This window comes from Musca autumnalis, unplaced genomic scaffold (assembly GCF_047663935.1).
Source record: "Musca autumnalis isolate F117 unplaced genomic scaffold, ASM4766393v1 scaffold_3, whole genome shotgun sequence".
Taxonomy (NCBI): Eukaryota; Metazoa; Arthropoda; class Insecta; order Diptera; family Muscidae; genus Musca; species Musca autumnalis.
Genome location: NW_027411866.1, coordinates 133,135,349 through 133,153,277, shown reverse-complemented (window position 1 = coordinate 133,153,277; position 17,929 = coordinate 133,135,349). Strand labels below are relative to the sequence as shown.

The following is a 17,929-nucleotide window of genomic DNA, read 5'->3' as shown; positions in this document are numbered from 1 at the left end:
GAAATGTTTGAAAAAGTTTTAGAGTTATTTTAGTATGTGTCGGGAGGTTTTTGGTGTTTGGACCATTATCTCAGGATGTATTGACTTACTCCGGAAAAAGATTGTACCGTTGAAAATGAAGCCGCTAGAACAACCTACTGAAAAAAGAATCAAAACTATGCAAGATGAGCTCTTAAACTTCCCTTTTTTCGAATTTTGTGTGGGAGGTACCCGAAGGAGTGGATCGATATAGTCCATATTCCAACCTGATACATGACTGGATAAAATAATATGATGTGGAAAATCTGCACCAATCAGAAACTCCTGCGAGAATTATCTAGCGTATTTGCCATTTTGGTTCGTGCCGTCAGGGTTTCTTGGAACATTAAGGCCAATATCACTGGAAGTATGGACTTGCCCAAGAAAAAAATTGTACCGTCATAATGGGAGTCGCAGGGACAACCTGCTGGAAAAATTCAAGGCGATCCGAGAGAAGCTATTAAACTTCACTTTATCCGAATTTTGTGTGAGAGGTATACGAAGAAGTGAATTGATATAGTTCATATTCCAACCTGATACATGACTGGATGAAAAAAAAAACGATATGCAAAGTCTGTACCAAACATAAACTCCCTGCGAGAATTATTTTGCGGATTTGCCATTTTGTTTATACCGTCCGGGTTTCTTGGAGCTTTTAGGCCAATGTCTCAGGAAGTATGGACTTGCACAAGAAAAAAATTGTACCGTCGTAAAGGGAACCGCAGGGACAACTTATTGAAACAAATTTCAAAACGATCCGAAAGGATCTCTTAAACTTCACTTTATCCGAATTTTGTGTGGGAGGTACCTGAAGGAGTGGACCAATGTAGTCCATATTCGAACCCGATCTATATCTGGAAGGAATAATACGATGTGCAAAGTTTGGACCAAATCGATTGCTCGCTTCAAGAATTATTGTTCAAACCATTTACAGAAAAATTTTGAGTTTTGTGGGGGAGATGCCCGAAGGAGTGGAGACAAAATATTGCGATGCCCAAAATTTGGTTCTAATCGGTTGATCCGTTCGATAGTTATCGTGCGCACCAGTCAGACGAACAGACGACTCCAAATTGTCTGAAACGAATTTCGTCCAAACCTACTTGGGGTGTAAAACAATTATTTCGATGAATCTCATTTTTGGTCGTATCAAAGTGTATATACCCTTTCTAGCCTAAAGGCTGAGGGTAAAAAAGTCGATTCGGATGAAAGTTCCAAAATGGAATATTGGGATAACTCCATTTGTTATATGTTGTATATTTAAGTCCATTCTTAATTAGCAGCTTTCATTTCTTTAATACACCAGAAAGAGGTGGAGATAAATATTTGTTATTAAAATTCAGTAAGTAAAAGAAGGAAAGAAGCCAAGATCGGCGATCTGACCATTCCAACCGTTACCTTCAATGAACTCCTTACATTCTCCATGCATACCACTGTTGCCATCAGTCGGTCCTAAATTACTCATCCCGAGTTTTGGACAGTGGATGTGTCCAGAGGATGAGTGTGGATCATCTGCATCGGCAGGTAAATTCGTTCGTTCGTATATCATTCGTTCAAAAATTCGGCAAACTCGACCGGCTGCATTCATAAAATCAGGAGGCAGGCGATTTTGATTAGTTGGACAGTTAAAAAATTTAGCGTGTCGTGCGGGCATGTGTTGAGTATCGTACCATTAATTCGGTCCCAATATGAATTGAGGATAATGCGTCGTCCGGATCTTAACTGCGCTAAAATCTTTTGTGGTTGCCTTGATAGCTGGCGTTCTTCTGCTGTAATGGGGGTGGACTCCGATACTCTGATTCCGAATACGTCATTCACACTATACATGCTTGATCGGCTCATTGATATAGAGGTCCTTGCTTATACCTTTTGATCTCCCTCTAGAATATGAAATTCCATCCTGACGTGTCTAGGTGGGGGAAGCCTGTCCACTAGACTGTGGCAGGAATGCTCACGGCGGTAACACCCAAGCAGGTACTGCTTCGATAATATCTTATTTTGCTGATAAATTCAGTAAAATCTTCGCCTCCTCATGAAGATGTTCCATTGGTGTCATGGCGAGGCTGCCTGCTGCAGTCCTCAAGACGGCATTCTGACAGGTTTGAATGTTAGCCCACTGCGTAGGGCTAACATTTGCATACCGCACTGACGTCGCATAGCGAGCCACTGACCGACATATTGCTTTATAAAAGGTAAACAAGGTTTCCTTGTGAGCACTCCAAGTGCTGCCGACCAACGATTTAAGGACCTTGTTCTTACTAGCCAAATAGCTGTGGCTTGTATTATCTTAATGACAACTGCAATGTTTTTCCGGCAAAAAATTTTTGCAATGTTTTAAGCCTTAGAGTTACTAGCGGAATTGACAAACGTTATAACTAGGGTAGTCACAGTATACGTGGATAGCCAGGCTGCATTATGGTCCTTCTCTAATGTTAAAAAACTTGTAGTATGGGTGCTCCATTTTGTTGGGAAATGAGAAAGTTGATGAACTAGCAAGAGAATGTTTCCAGTACCCCAACCTTCAGGAGGAGGACTGTGTTTCTTCCTCCACAAACTCAATAAGTTCTACTTAGGAAAAGCCGCATAGATCTGGCAGATCTGTGTGCATGGTATCAAAGTCGATATAGGTCACAATATCAGAAAGTAGAACTGCGTCCGTCCTCTCACTTCGCAAAGCAGAGGGTGTCCTAGACTCAAAATCAAAAGACACATGTTGTTTGGCGTCGATGTATCTCATCCTTCCCCTCGGATTTCTCTTCAGTAGATTATGTGGCCAGATTATGTTGGCGACATTTCCTGAGTATTTCAGCCTTGTAAAATGTCTTTACAAGTGGTGTCTTAGACACGCCGTTCGCACTCGGCGACAAACAGTAGGTCCCATATCATTGCGCTAATATGAATTGGGGTGCACTCATTGATATGAGAGAAGTCTCCCTTGTCCCTTCTGGGATGTTTGTGGAACAATTATATAATTATAATGCCTATCTCTATCTTGATTATGTCGTCGAACAACAGGTTGACGTTATCCAAGGCCTTCGGTAGATCCAGAGCCACCATGAATGTTCGCTCGCACTGTACGTTTGATATGGGGTGCAATGTTTATATGGTTCGGTGTATTTTCCGGGAGATCTGCCTGAACGATTCGCCCCTGCTGGCATCCTTGCTTGGTTTCAGTATCGGGAACACCATTTCAACTTGCCAGCCTTCTGCTACATTATGGGTGGCTAACAATAACTTGAGGACACTTGCCAAATACTCAACAACGGGTTAATGCAGTTGTCATTGAGATTCCGTATGCGCACAATGCTTTGGATGATTCGTATTACTGATGACATGTGCAACATCTTTCATCGTAAATTGCGGTGCTACCTCCTGAGCAGAGGGGTCGGCTGAGAGCGTTTCATCTTCGTTCTATTACTCTCGAGATGCTCTATAATTTGCCGGTTAAAATAACACGCACAACTCCTCGGTTTTGTCAACGCCAAGTAACATCCGTTTTATCGCTTTTTTTCGCGGATTCGAGAGTCGCTGAACCGTGGTCCACAATTTACTTAATTATCACAATTGCAAGTGGTCTATCCACTTTTTCAGATTATGCTTGAAGAGTAAGTTCCCAAACTCTTGGGTCTTCAGGGTTCGTACGGCGAAGCTTATCACGCTAATTTGCCTCTCTAGCTAGGGGCTGCAGCAGTGATGATGTCAGCTAGCCGAGGATCTGAGGGAATGAAGCGGTGATTGGTAAATTTTCGAACCTTTGCCTTACATTACCTGTGACAATTTCCGCTTATCCTCGTTGGAGCGGCTCATTGCCTAGGACGGATTGCCAAAGCTCATGAGGTTTCAGGTATATAAAGCAGAACACAACAAGTATTGGCGGTGCATACATATTAAGCTGCTCTAGATCGACAGTACCCACAGCGATATAGGTCCTTTACTGGACAGACTGGTGCATATGGTAGGCAAGTTCTCCTCTTACATTTGTTATACGAACCTTTTGCAAAAAAGTTTTAGCCATCGCAAGGTTGCAAGCTACTGGTGACGGTGAGCCTTGTTTCCTGGATCGCTGCGACCATGATATATCTCCGACTCATAAAGTATACAATTCGCTGACTTTGCTGTGGATACCGTTGCAATTGAATTGTCGGAACGATGCATTTTTGGGCGCTGAATAACAACTTGTGGGGTTTGTAGTTGTTGGGAGACTGCAGCGGTGTTTCGTAATCCGTATTCCAAAACGCTTTGCTTTTGGGTCAGTCGGTACAAAGAACCCGCTGCCATGGAATTGAAGACACAATTGTTGGTATAACCCCTGGTGAAGATTTCAGCGAGTCTATCCGGTGCATAGAACCGGCCTCCGTGGGGGTGGATTGGCAACCATTTTCGGCATCTCCATAGTTTGACCATCTTCGTCAAACTACTTGTCACCATTGTAAAAATGGGATATTCTACTTTCATTGTCAAGTTTTTCTCTTCCCAATAAAAGCGGAGATATAAACATGTTGACTATTGTAGATAGAAAGTTTTTACGCCTATTTCGATCACTGAATATTGTCTGATCATCTCGAAAATTAATAGGTTTATCTCTCTTTCTCTCTGGGACCCCCCGTTTCCACCCCATCTGTGATTCCAATGTTTATATGGACAGACGGAGATCAACTCTGGTCGACAAGACATTAATTTTGATATATATACATATATAGGTGGGAATACAAACATTACTTAAATGTGTTAAAACTTTTGAGTTCGATGGTCTCTATCTACATCATCTCAGCAAACCAATCGTACCGACATCGTAACGAAATCGGAACAAAATTCGGACGATACGTCCGATATCTGTAGTGGGATTCTGTAACTCATTTTTGCTGTTACCGACAAAAATCGGTGAAATTAAATCGCAAAATTATGACTAAAAACATAAAGGAAAGTTGGCATCACTGTTTGTGTCGGTAGAAGCTAACGACTACTTTTTATTCATCGTTAACTTACCGAAAAATTTCGTTAATTATTGAAATTATAAGCATTTTAATTTTACCGACAATTATCGATAAGAGCAAAAATGAGTTACAGAATCCCACTACTGATCCGAAATCGTAACGATATCTTAACGAAAGTTGTATGAAGTGGTTGACATAATTTCGGAACGAAATGTCGGAGCGACATCGGAGCGATTTCGGTCCGATTTCGTAACGAAATCTGAAGAAAATCCTTGGGAAATTCGGAAAGGACATTTCTTTCCGACATTTGTTTGGAAATCGGAACGAAATCGGTACAAAATCTGAACTATTTCCTCTCCGAAAAATCGTTTAGAAATCGGAACGAAATCTTAACGACTTTGCTGCCGAAATTGTTCAGATATGTCGGACATCAGACATTTGGTTTGCTGGGCTCCTGTAATCGACATTGTTTTTATCTTACGAACGTGATTTGGATCTTACATAGCAGTGCTCATGGAGACCCATACATCAATTCTCTTCTCAGCCTTGTTAATGTACAGATTCCTTAATTTTATTATTGGGACTCTATGATCCTTAATGCTCATCGACAATCTGGTTCCCGGAAATGTCACAGTGTCCCGGTACCCATCAGAACGTAATTTCATTTTGTCCACAACTCAGAACCACTTAAGTTAATTTGCATCAGCTCCAAGGCCTTTACAATAGGTAGCTTTCCACCCTCCTTGTGCACTCCACCATTTTGTATTCATCTGCATTGATGGCCAAGATATGTGGAATTGGTCTTCCATGGGTCCAGACAATTCTAATTGGAATTGCAAATTCTGGGGGGTTACTCTGTATTGCGATGCGTTTGCGTTTGGTATTTTGTTAGCGCAAGATATTTGCGTTAACGCACGATTTTGACATATGCTTTTGTATTACAGATTGCGGCGGTGACAGAAAGGAAAAAGGAACAAAAATACTTGCGAAAGGAGATACGAAAACGTATTAGAGACGCATTTAATTTCCTTACGCATCGCATTTTTCTTACGCATCGCATTTTTCTTACCCATCGCAATAGAGAGTAACCCCCCAGATATCCATGTACCCCACTGCTTTTCTTTTGTACAGAACTGTATGTTCAATATTATTAATCAGAATCCATTAAAACATTGTTTATAGCCTAATTCCCCTTGTTTTTACTACTTTAATTTCATTTCGTTTATTAATTCTCCATTTCATTGTCTATTATTCCTTCCTTCTTCATTTACAGGGAACAAATATTGCGCGTTAAAAATGACGAAAGCATACCATTCCTGTTGGTTGGTAACAAATGCGATTTAAGTGACAGGCGCAGAGTGGCCCTGAACGAGTGTCAGCAAAGAGCCCAGCAATGGCAGGTGCCATATGTGGAAACATCGGCTAAAACACGTGAAAATGTTGATAAGGTAAGACTGCTTTTGATTTTATTTATATTACTTGTGACTTCCATTTCCTATCCCTCATACAACAATCCCCTTTTCCTTCCTTCTCCAAGCTATTTCCTCCTTCCTTACAAAATCAAAACAACTCTTTCTTAAATTTAAAAATGCAAACAACTAGGGTAACTTTTAGAGAACTTTTTTCATTTCATTTTCTTGTATTGTATTTTTTGTTTTTAAGTTTTTTTTCTTCTACTAAATGCAGCTGAATATTATGTTTTTGTGTTTTGTTACCAATCCTTTCTTATAAGTATTGTCGTTGTTGCTCTTATTATTATTGTTGTTGTTTGTATTGGTTATGTTAATATTGTTGCTGTTGTTATTGTTATCCAGAGAAACACATTTCTGGTTGTTCTTTTTTTAATACACACAACACTTTTTTATTTCCCCCCTTATATTTTTTTTTATTTTTGAACCCTTTTTTAATTTTATAGTTCAACTATTTACTTTGCATTTCTTTTAAGTTATTTTTCATGTTTCCCCTCCACTTTACCGATTTTAAATGCAATTTTATTTTTCATTAATAAAAGTCATGGAAAATGTTTTACATTACAATTGTATTGTCCTTGGGTTTTAGTTCATTATTTCATTCAATTATCCATTTTTCTTTGTTTGTTTTTGTTATACACAATGTACTACGTTCGAAGGATAAATAGTATCCTTTGCATGACAAACATACACATTGTTTTTCGTTTTTGAAGCACACACTCTTTAGGAAATGTTGAAAATATAATCGGTATAGGATTTTTTTATTATTTTTGTTTAGTATATAAAGGGTGTTTTTTTGAAGCCCGAAAGAACTTGAAATTGTAAAAAATAACACAAAAAATTAAATTATAATCAAAATTTTTTTTATACGAAAGATCTATACGTGACATTAACATTTGAAAATGATTTCGGGCATATGGGCACCGCGGCTGTTCTTGACGAAGTGCATTCTGGACGTCCAATTTTTGGCCACTTTTTCGAGCACTGCTGGCCCTATGTCACGAATAACACGAACAATGCTGGCCTCCAAGGCATCAATTGTTGCTGGTTTATCAGCATAAACCAGTGACTTCACGTAGCCCCACAGGAAATAATCGAGAGGTGTCAAATTTGAGGCCAATTGACAGGTCCACTTCTCGAAATCAACTTATCGCCAAATTTTGATTTCAATAAGTCGATGGTTGCGTTCGCCGTATGGCACGTAGCGCCATCCTGTTGAAACCACATCTCCTCCGTATCAATGTCATCCATATTTTCAAACAAAAAATCATTGATCATGGTGCGGTAACGATCTCCATTGACCGTAACGCGATCTCCGGCCTCATTTTTGAAGAAATAAGGTCCGATGATGCCACCAGCGTGAAAACCGCACCATACGGTGCATTTTTCTGGATGTAATGGAGCCTGTAGGGTCTCTTGTGGATTGGTCTCACTCCATATGCGGCAATTTTGCTTATTAACAAATGATTATGTACGCCATGGATGGACGATTATGTACGCCATACAAATGACGAAGTCGTCTATAAGTTACGCGAATCGACGACTGATTTTCAAAGTAAATTTGGATAATTTCGTAGCGTTGTTCAAGCGTGAGTCTATTCATGATGATTTGTCAGAGTATACTGAAACAAATAAAAAAAATTTCATCAAAATTTAATTTTTTGTGTTACTTTTTACAATTTAAAGTTCTATCTAGCTTAAAAAACACCCTTTACTTTATTTGCTGTACCCGGTAAAAATTCAATAACGAATAGCATTAAGGTTAAAATAGACGTATACAAAAGTATTTTCCCATTGTTACCACATCTGAAGCAATAACACCGTATCCATCCGCACTTCTGAAAATAAATGTAGCCCATAATTATTTAATTACTGTTGAGGAATCGAAAACAAATATCTCCCTCCGAATGTCGGATTTTGACACAATTCTTCAGGCGGTATTCCTAGAAGTCACAGAAGGGTTTAATGCTAACTTAAGGCTAACCACTATAAATGTCCTTACGGACACTAAAATAGCAATTAGGGTCATTGCAAAGAAGACAGATATATAAAGGACTGTATTGGAGTGCATACATTCAGTTAACAACTACTCCCATCATGGTTCGGTGATCATTATATGGCAACCAGAATATACAGGAATTAGGTGTAATGAGATAGCTAACTCTTTGGCAAAATATGCCGGAGAACAAACTACGACAGCCCTAGACAACGAAAAGCGTTTAAAAGCGACACGTCTAGAGTTAAAGGCATGAACAAAAAATCTGCCCATACATCCCTTTGAAATAATGATGGGATAGGGAAAATTCCAAAAACCTGTGGGGTAACCCACATGAGGACAAAACAGAGAACCAACTTTTAATTACATGACACGTTGGGCTACAGGCGCAGCTGCACAACCTCAGCTTGTGTGTATTGAAATACTTTTCGACGAATTCTTAGTTGATACGTGCTGACATGCTGCAGAATATTTTGATTTTGGTGTTCCTTTGGAAAAGCCGAAAATTGAGTGTGATTCTCATTCATATGGGAATACTAGACACTTAAAGAGTTCCGGTTTTCGCTAAAAAGACATAATTTCAAAAACTGAGAAGCCAATTGATAATTCCCTTCGCCGGGATGAAATCATGATATTGGTAGCGTTCAGTAGAATTTTGCAACACAGTCTGTTCGTTTTGAAAAACATTACTCTCTGTAATAGAGGGTAATAAATGAAGTTAAGCCAATGGGGGAATACTCCACTCAAGCAAAAAAAAAAAAAAAAATCGGCGTATGAACCGACAAAAGTATGGATCGGATTAAAGCTCAAACGTTTGGGGGGATATCGATAGATTGATACCTTTGGTAAAAATGTATAAAGGATCCTCGAACAGACCCTTATCCACACAAAAATGTTGAACATTTATGTGGGTGGTACCACAAGGATTGGGCACAAATTTGAACGTCAATAAAGTTTCGACAATATTTAGATATCCATAGTTTGGACCAAATCGGTTGCTACATCAACGAGATAACGCGCGTATCATTTTAGCGAATATTTTCGAGCTTTTGTTGGGGAGGTACCGGAAGGAGTGGACCTATAAGCACCACCTTCGAATTTCATCTAATATTCGAAGAAATATTACACTATCCAAAGTGTGGACGAACGCAGTATTCGGTTCGAGCTTTCCGGCCACTACATATGGTGCCATAGGGTTTTTTACAACTTTCGGGCTGTTTTCTCAAGAAGTATGGATTTACCCCTGAAAAAACTTTGCTTTAAAAAAATCTAAGTGATTTAAAAAAAAAATCTAAGTGATTCGAGAGCAGGTCTTAAAGTAAATTTACCCAAAATGTTGTGTGGGAGGTACCCGAAGGAGTCGACAAATATAGTCCATATTCGAACCTGATCTATATCTGGTAGATATATTAGGATGGGTAAAGTATGTACCATATCGGTTACTCTCATCAGGAGTTATCGTGCGTCCAATTTTTTCGAACATTTTTGAACTTTTGTGGGGGAGGTACCTGAAGAAGTGGACCGATATGGCTTATCTTCGAACTTAAATTAAGTTTGCACAAAATATTACGAAGGCCACATTTTGGACCGAATGGGCAGATCCACTACACACGGTGTCATAGGGGTTCTTGTACCTTTCAGGCTATTTTCTCAGGTAGTATGGACTTGCCCCTAATGAACCTTCTATCGTCGTATGAATACAAGTTGCTGCACCAAAAACCAAAGCGATTCGAGGGCAGGTCCTAAACTAAACTTTTCCCAAATTTTGTGTGGGAGGTACCCGAAGGAGTGGACCGATCGAATCCATATTGGGACCTCATCTAAGTCTGGTAGAATTGCACATTTCACGATGTGCAAAGTATGGACTAAATCAGTTACTCCCTTCAAGAGTTATCGCACGCACAAATTTTCCGAACATTTTCGAACTTTTGTTGGGGAGGTACCGAAAGGAGTGGGCCGATATAACCCATCTTAAACTTAAACTAAGTTTGGACAAAATATTACGATAGGCAAATTTTGGATCAAATTGGCTCATCCGTTCGAGAGTTATCGTGCGCACCAGCCAGCCAGACAGACGGACGGACATTGCTAAATCGACTCCAAATTATCTGAAACACATTTCGTCCAAACATACTTGGGGTCTAAAACCGCACATTTTGCGCGTAAGAAAGTGGATATACCCTCGTTAGCATAAATGCTGAGGGTATAAAAACAAGCGAGAAAAGGCTATAGTCGCGGCGGGGCCGACTATGTGATACCCTACCCCACTACCCTTGTGGATAAGCTTTTCACTTGTAAACTCGAGGTACTGTAGTTTTCACCTATACGGCTTTTATACCAAATGACTTAAGTCGAACTGAACCAAAATAATTTATATTTAATTTTATATTTGACTTCTGCAGACATCTACTTGGTACTGATTGAATGCTTTGCTGGTCTTCTTGATTAATCTTTAATACACCGAATGGAAGCAGAAGTATTTGTCATTAAAGTAAAAAACTTCAAAATATTATAATCTTTTACCATAAATGCAACTTTTTGTATTAATTTAAAGATCGGGTGGTTTAGGTTCATTATCAAGCTCTCTACTTGGAATATGTCCAACAGAAGCAGAAATATCTGACATGGAAATAAAATTTCATAAATTGGAAATTGAGATATCGCAGAGTCTTTTTCAACATCACAAGCATTTCACCAATTTTGGTAAAGCAATTGGGAACATATCTTCATTGTTGAAATACATCCAACCAAAGCTGAGATACTCGTCAGTACAATTCTAATAAAAAACGGGAAAGTAGGATGTGTGCCAACCTATTTTGCATCATAATAAAGGTGATTCATTGACGGGCTTTCCATTGACGGGCTAGAAGCGGAGATATTCGCATATGAATAAAATGTTGAATGTTCTCAAAATAAGTTTTTTGCCCATTCCGGCCCCTGAAAATTATCCGACCATAACCAACATCAATAGGCTTCTTTCTCTGTGAGACCCCCATTTCGTTATGATGCAACCAAAATTCAGAACTGTAGCGTGATTTCAAAAAAAGGGAAATGGGATGTATTACCGACTATTGCGATATCTACTTTGCACCATTGCAAATATACGATTTTCCACTTTCATAGTCAGGCTTTGCTTTAGAAAAACGTTGACGTTTTCTCCAAATAAGTTTTTTGCCCATTACGACTCCTGAATATTACCTGGCCATCACGAAAATTAATAGGCTTCTTTCCCTCCGGGACCGCCGTCAACACCCAAAATTTTTTGACGATTCGATCAAAATAGCTACCTGTAGCGTGATTACAAGGTTTAGATGAACAGACATACAGTGTTGCCGAATTTGACGATTTATCGTCATTTTGACGATTTTTTTGGCCCAAAATTGGAAAATGACGATTTTATGCCCTGAAATGACGATTTTTAACGTTAGCCAAAATTGCATGAAATAAGACAGGATAACTATATTTAAACCGAAATTTAACGAAAGAATTTAAAGAAAACAATAATGCAAACTCGATTTTATGAGCTTTTCTTAATGTTCTTAGCAATTCGTTTAGGATTGTTAATGACGGGAAATCTTCTATCTCGTTGTGAAAAATATAAGTCTCCAACTTTCTGCGCTCTTTAAGAGGTCAGATAGTCAGTCATGAGCCATGACCGAAAGACATGGACGGTCACACAGTCAATCAGGCGATATTCAAAACTGTAGAGTTGTGTAGTTCCGGAACGACTAGTTCGAAGGAACTATTCCGGACAAGGAACTATATCCAGCTCTTGCATTCATATAGTTCCTTTAATTCTCCTTCCTTCAATTCCACACTCACTTCCATCTTTCTCGTTCGCTTCGTTCATTATTCAGATGATGCACATTGCTAAATAAACGTAAATCACAATCGTTGCAATTTATTCATTTTTATGTCAATTTGTTTGTGTCAATTAATCCACCAAACGATGAAAACAAAAAGAACGATGGAAGAGAAAGATTCGCTGAACTTATGCGGTCTCGGAACCAATGAACGCAAACAAACAAAACGATTCCCGTACCACACAAAGTCACAAACTTGTCAGTTTCTCTGAATCGTTTCGCTCTCAAAACAAAACCACAAACTTTTCAATGCAAAAATACGAAAACCGTACGATTACTGAAATTTACTTCGGCTATGCTTTGTCGAGTTTGTTTCATTCACCACCGAAACAAAAAGAATTTTTGGCAAACATTTGCTGTGCGAAATCAATCAATGCCACACTCAGTCATACACACACACCTTTGATTGCTTAACAACACTATCAGCTAACATTATCATTAGTGAGCGGAAAGAGAAGATCTCTTGGTTGCTCGCGAGATGCGAAATGTTGTTTTTTCAACCACCAAATGAATCATTCATGTGTTTTGAACTTTTTCATTTTCTATCTGTTGTTGTGGAATTGAGAACTTTTCGCTATTCGTTTTGTTCGCACTCACGAATGTAAACAAAACGAAACAAAGCAGCGAGTTCGGTCATCGTGGGTTATGTTTCGTTTTGTATTGTTCCTATGGAAAATACGAAACGAAACCATTGGAAATGTTTCATAAACTATTTTTACGTACACTGCTCGGAATTATTTGAAACGAAGGAAACAAAAGAACGACGAAAGAGAACGATTCATTGAACTACGTCGATCCCGGAACTATTTGGAACTATATTAAGGAACTAGTTTCTTTTGGGAAAAGGAAATAGAGATATCGATCAGCTCGGGAACTAGATTACCCAACTCTACAAAACTGGCATTGTATTTACCTTGCTGCATTGTTGCAGACTCGATAGCCATAGGGGGAACTCTCATCTGGTGAAAGATTTTTATGGTGGTATTTAAGTGAGATTAAGTTAGCTTTACTGCTGTAGGTTGTATATCTTATACAGCCAGTCTCATTGTTGTAACTATAAGCGAAAAAATTCCAATTAAGCGGTAACCAAGCCTGGTTTTGGACTATGTTGACGATTTTCCAAATTTTATTGACGATTTCCAAAATTTTATTGATGACTTCCAAATTTTATTGACGATTTCCCATCAAAAACTGTCGGCAACGCTGCCACATACCCAGATCGACCCAGCTCGTCGAAACATTAATTTTGGTATATATATTTATGGGTCTACGACCATTATTTCGATGCGTTACAAACTTTTTGGGCAAAACCAACTTATAATACCCTACCCACATAGTGATGTATGGTATAAATAGTATGGTTACAGGAATCATATTTGGGAAAACTGTTATTTTGACACAGTATCACTAGTTTGCAGCCACAAAAATCTTTCTAAAATTCCTTCAAAATATGATTCTCATAACCATAATTCTTTTTCCTATAAGCTGTGGTTAAATAAATTTGTAGTATGACCTCAAGCCAAATTGAAACCAATGAAAATAGAGTCCAAAGGTCAACTTTACCATCATAATATACAGGATTAAGTTGGCATATGATATTAGTATTATCAGGAACTCAGGATTTTTGACAATTTTCATATACAACCGATTATATTTTCACATTTTCCAAACTTTATTTTATAAAACTGTCACCATGTTTAGCAAAAAAATTTACATTTGCAAGAAAATAACACACAGCACACGTAAATTTAACAAAAAAATTATGATAACATTTATCCATGCACTCAAGTAGGAAATAGCTTTCCAAAGATTCTGGATAATAAAGAAACAAATTCAGGACAAATTTAAGGGATATAAAGTTATGGGATCTATTTGAGGACATATTCAGTTAAAAAAAAGGTGTTTTAATTTAAAAATGTCGCGTATTTTGCACTAAGCACAACAACGTACTTACATAGGTCCAAAATACGACGGCATTTCCCTTGCATGTGAATTATTTCCCTCTAAATTGCGACTCTGTTGCGGGAAATTCAATAAAATTTGTTTTAAGTTCTAAATAGTAGTAACAATCATTTCCCCCTATTTTGTATAAATTTTTAGATTTTGTTTTAAAAATTTAATTTATTTATTTTAATTTGCTGCAAATTTAGTTTACACTCTAAAGAAATAGTTATAAAACTTATTCTTTTATTTTAGATTCTAGTTGAAGTTTAAAAAAATCCTAAAATAATAGCTATAAATTGCTTTTAAAAATTTTAATTAAAATAATTTAATTACTTTCTCCATTCTTTTTACCTTTTCTCTCTCTCTCTATTTATCTTACGTACCCTGATACAAAATACAATCAATCTACTACTGCATTATATATTTTCTTTATCTCTCTTTTGCTTTTTACAACCATAAAAAACGATTGATCCGGTCGATCGAACGCCCGTTTCATCCGTCCATTGTGCAAACTCTCTTGTCCGCATCCTTTACATACGCCGGGGATCATACCTTACTACTTACTTAACGCCACAGGTATTTTTCGATCTGATGCGCGAAATAAGATCACGCAAAACTGAAGATTCAAAAGCGACCAGCGGGCGAGCAAAAGATAGATGCAAGAAACGGAGATTGAAGTGTACACATCTTTAGGCAATAGGTGCATACCAAAACATTTATGTTTCTTTTCTTTTTTTTGTTTTTTTTTTATTACTTTATTATATACTAAATAATAAATATTATTTATAACATAACAAACAAATATCATTGCACACTTATTCACTCATCTTTTGTTTTTCATCTTATTGTAGTTTTGAATTAGATACTAATTTTCATCCTACTTACGTCAAATTCATTTAATTAACATTTTTTGTTATTAATTTGTATTTATCATTTATTATTTTCCCGCTTCTAGTTACTATATTTATTACATTATTGGGGTGTTTTATTACTGGGTTGTTATTGTTTATTATTTTTATTTATTATTTTTTAAAAAGTATGTAGTCAACCATGGTTTAATTAAAAAGTTAACCGCTTTTGCAGGACGATGAATGTTATTAAAATAAAGCTTTAGCCAAGTATTGCTTATTACTTCATCGTTTACAAATATCTTATATCTAAATAATTCCTTATTAGAATTAAAATGAATATTTCAATAAGAATTGTAATATTGAAATTCCGCATTAATTTATTATCACCACTCATTGAAGGATTAAATACATAAGTATTTAAAATTTCCTTTCTATAAGTTTTTAGGGAGAAACAGTTTTTTATTGATTACAAAAATATATTCCCTATAATCTAATATTATAAAAGAGTTCAGTAATGATGACTGACTGATAATCAACGCCCAGAATAAACGGCTAAAGCCAGAATCTTGAAATTTTGGGTGAGGAACACTCTTGTTCCGAAGGTGTCAGGTAAGTTATAGTGGTTTAAGTCTAAAAACCCCCACAAAAAACTATAACTGAATAATATTCAAAAATATGTGTTTTTGTTTTGTTCAATAATTATTTTCAAAATTATGAGAAATTCAGTTATAGTTTTTTTGTGGGGTTTTTCAGACTTAAACCACTATAACTTAGCCGTTTGTTAACCGAACTAAACAAATAATAACTTGTTCTAAAGATATTATTCATCCCTTTAAAAGGAAGAAGGGTCACTAGAGATCCGTTGTGAAAAAAAGAAGATATGTCAGTTTAAATTTGAAAATGTAAGAAACCCAGATTTTCACTACTTTAACCGTTATAAAAAAAATAAAATGAAGTGATACAAACGAACTAAAGGCATTGTCGTTGTTCATGGATCCCAACACGATATAATTTTGCATCAGAACGCTTGAATATTTTTCGGGTCAAATTTTGTAGCACAATGTCATTTATCGAAATTTTCCGAAAAGTTTGGACATTCTTAAGGCCAAAACTGCCTGAAGGAGCGTTCCAATGCTTTTGCGATGTATTAGAGAGTTTTGGCTACAATGTTTGTCTTTGTTTTGGATCGAAAATCTCAACGGTTTGGCTGTTATATTCCAAAATATCCAAAAAACTTCAATAAAAAACTTAAATTCTAAATCGGGAGGCTCGATTTTCACGGTAGATATATGGTCCAGTGGACTTTTTTGCTCAGTTCAATCCCAGGAATAAGAAACGCGAAGGGCCCATGAAGGTTTTAAAATCGCCCCGGCCTAGTATATACACTTTCATACAGGCAAAATGTACCTCATCGAAATAAGGTTTTTAGACCCCAAGTATGTTTGGACTGGCTGGTGCGCACGATAACTCTCGAACGGATGAATCAATTCTGTTCAAATTTTGTCTTTCGTAATATTGTGTCCAAACTTAGTTTAAGTTCGAAGATGAGCTATATTGGTCCACTCCTTCCGATACCTCCCCCACAAAAGTTCCAAAATGTTCGCAAAATTTGTGGGCACGATAACTCTTGAAGAGAGTAACCGATTTGGTCCATATTTTGCACATCGTGAAATTTCTACCAGACTTAGATAAGGTTTCAATATGGATTCAATCGGCCCACACCTTCGGGTACATCCCACTCAAAATTTCGGCTAAGTTCAGTTTAGGACCTGCTCTCGTATCGCTTTGATTTTTGTTGCCGCAGCTTGTATTAACTTCCCCCTATATGACGGTACAAGTTTCATCAGGGGCAAGTCCATACTTCCTGAGAAAATGGCCGGAAAGTTGCAAAAAGCCCCTATGACACCTTGTGTAGTGGTTGGAGCGCAAGATAACTATCGAACGGATCTGTCGACTCGGTCCAACATTTGGCCTTCGTAATATTTTATCAAAACATAGTTTAAATTCGAAGATGGGCTATATCGGTCCACTCCTTCAGGTACCTCCCCCACAAAACTTCAAAAATGTTCGGAAAAATGTTGAGCACGATAACTCTTGAATGAAATGACCGATGTAATCCATACATTGCACATTCTAATATATCTACCAGATATAGATCAGGTTCGAATATGGACTATACTTGTCTACTCCTTCTGGTACCTCTCACACAAAATTTCGCCTAAGTTCACTTTAAGACCTGCTCTCGAATCACTTTGATTTTTGTTGAAGCGATTTGCATTCGCTACCTCCATTAAGACGGTAAATGTTTTTTTCCGGGGCAAGTCCATATTTCTTGGGAAAACAGCCCAAAAGGTGTAAAAAACTCCTATGTCACCATATGTGGCGGTCGGAGAGCACGATAACTCTCGAACTGTTCAACCGACCTTAAATACATTCGATCTGTCCGGAGGTGAAAGTTTCTCTTCACATTGGCCACATTGGCTGAGGGTATATATCTGTCGGCAAAGCCTGACACTGACACTTTTTTACTTGTTTTATTATTAATGTCAGTGTAGGGTTGAGATATGTCGTCGAAATACGTACCATAAGTATACGAAAAGTACTTAATGGTAATCAATTTGTTGTTGGGTGTAGGCACAGTGCTGGAATCTGTATTTTTGGATTTAGGGTGAGTATTGGTGTGCAACATTGGTCTCGCTGTTAATGTGTAAGGGTGACCTTTTTGAAAATCTAACTAAAGGGGTACGAACAATACACGGTGGGAAGTTTTTGCAGATTCTGAAACTACAAGCTCATATGTATATGAGAAATATCAAGAAACAAAAAAATCGGCGGAGGGATTTTCAAATAAATCGCG

General features: G+C 37.5%; 1 protein-coding gene across 2 annotated transcripts in view; it reads left to right on the top strand.

The window, feature by feature from the left end:
- Positions 1-17,929, top strand: part of Rala (Ras-like protein A) — a 103,060-nt gene that overhangs the window by 77,725 nt on the left and 7,406 nt on the right. The window contains exons 4-5 of one of the 2 annotated variants that reach the window (XM_073974460.1): positions 6,223-6,397; positions 14,798-14,921. In XM_073974460.1, the coding sequence (XP_073830561.1) occupies positions 6,223-6,397; positions 14,798-14,914 (292 nt within the window). In that variant the 3' untranslated portion in view covers positions 14,915-14,921. The remainder of the gene's footprint in view (positions 1-6,222; positions 6,398-14,797; positions 14,922-17,929) is intronic. The other variant, XM_073974461.1, reaches the window with a different exon arrangement.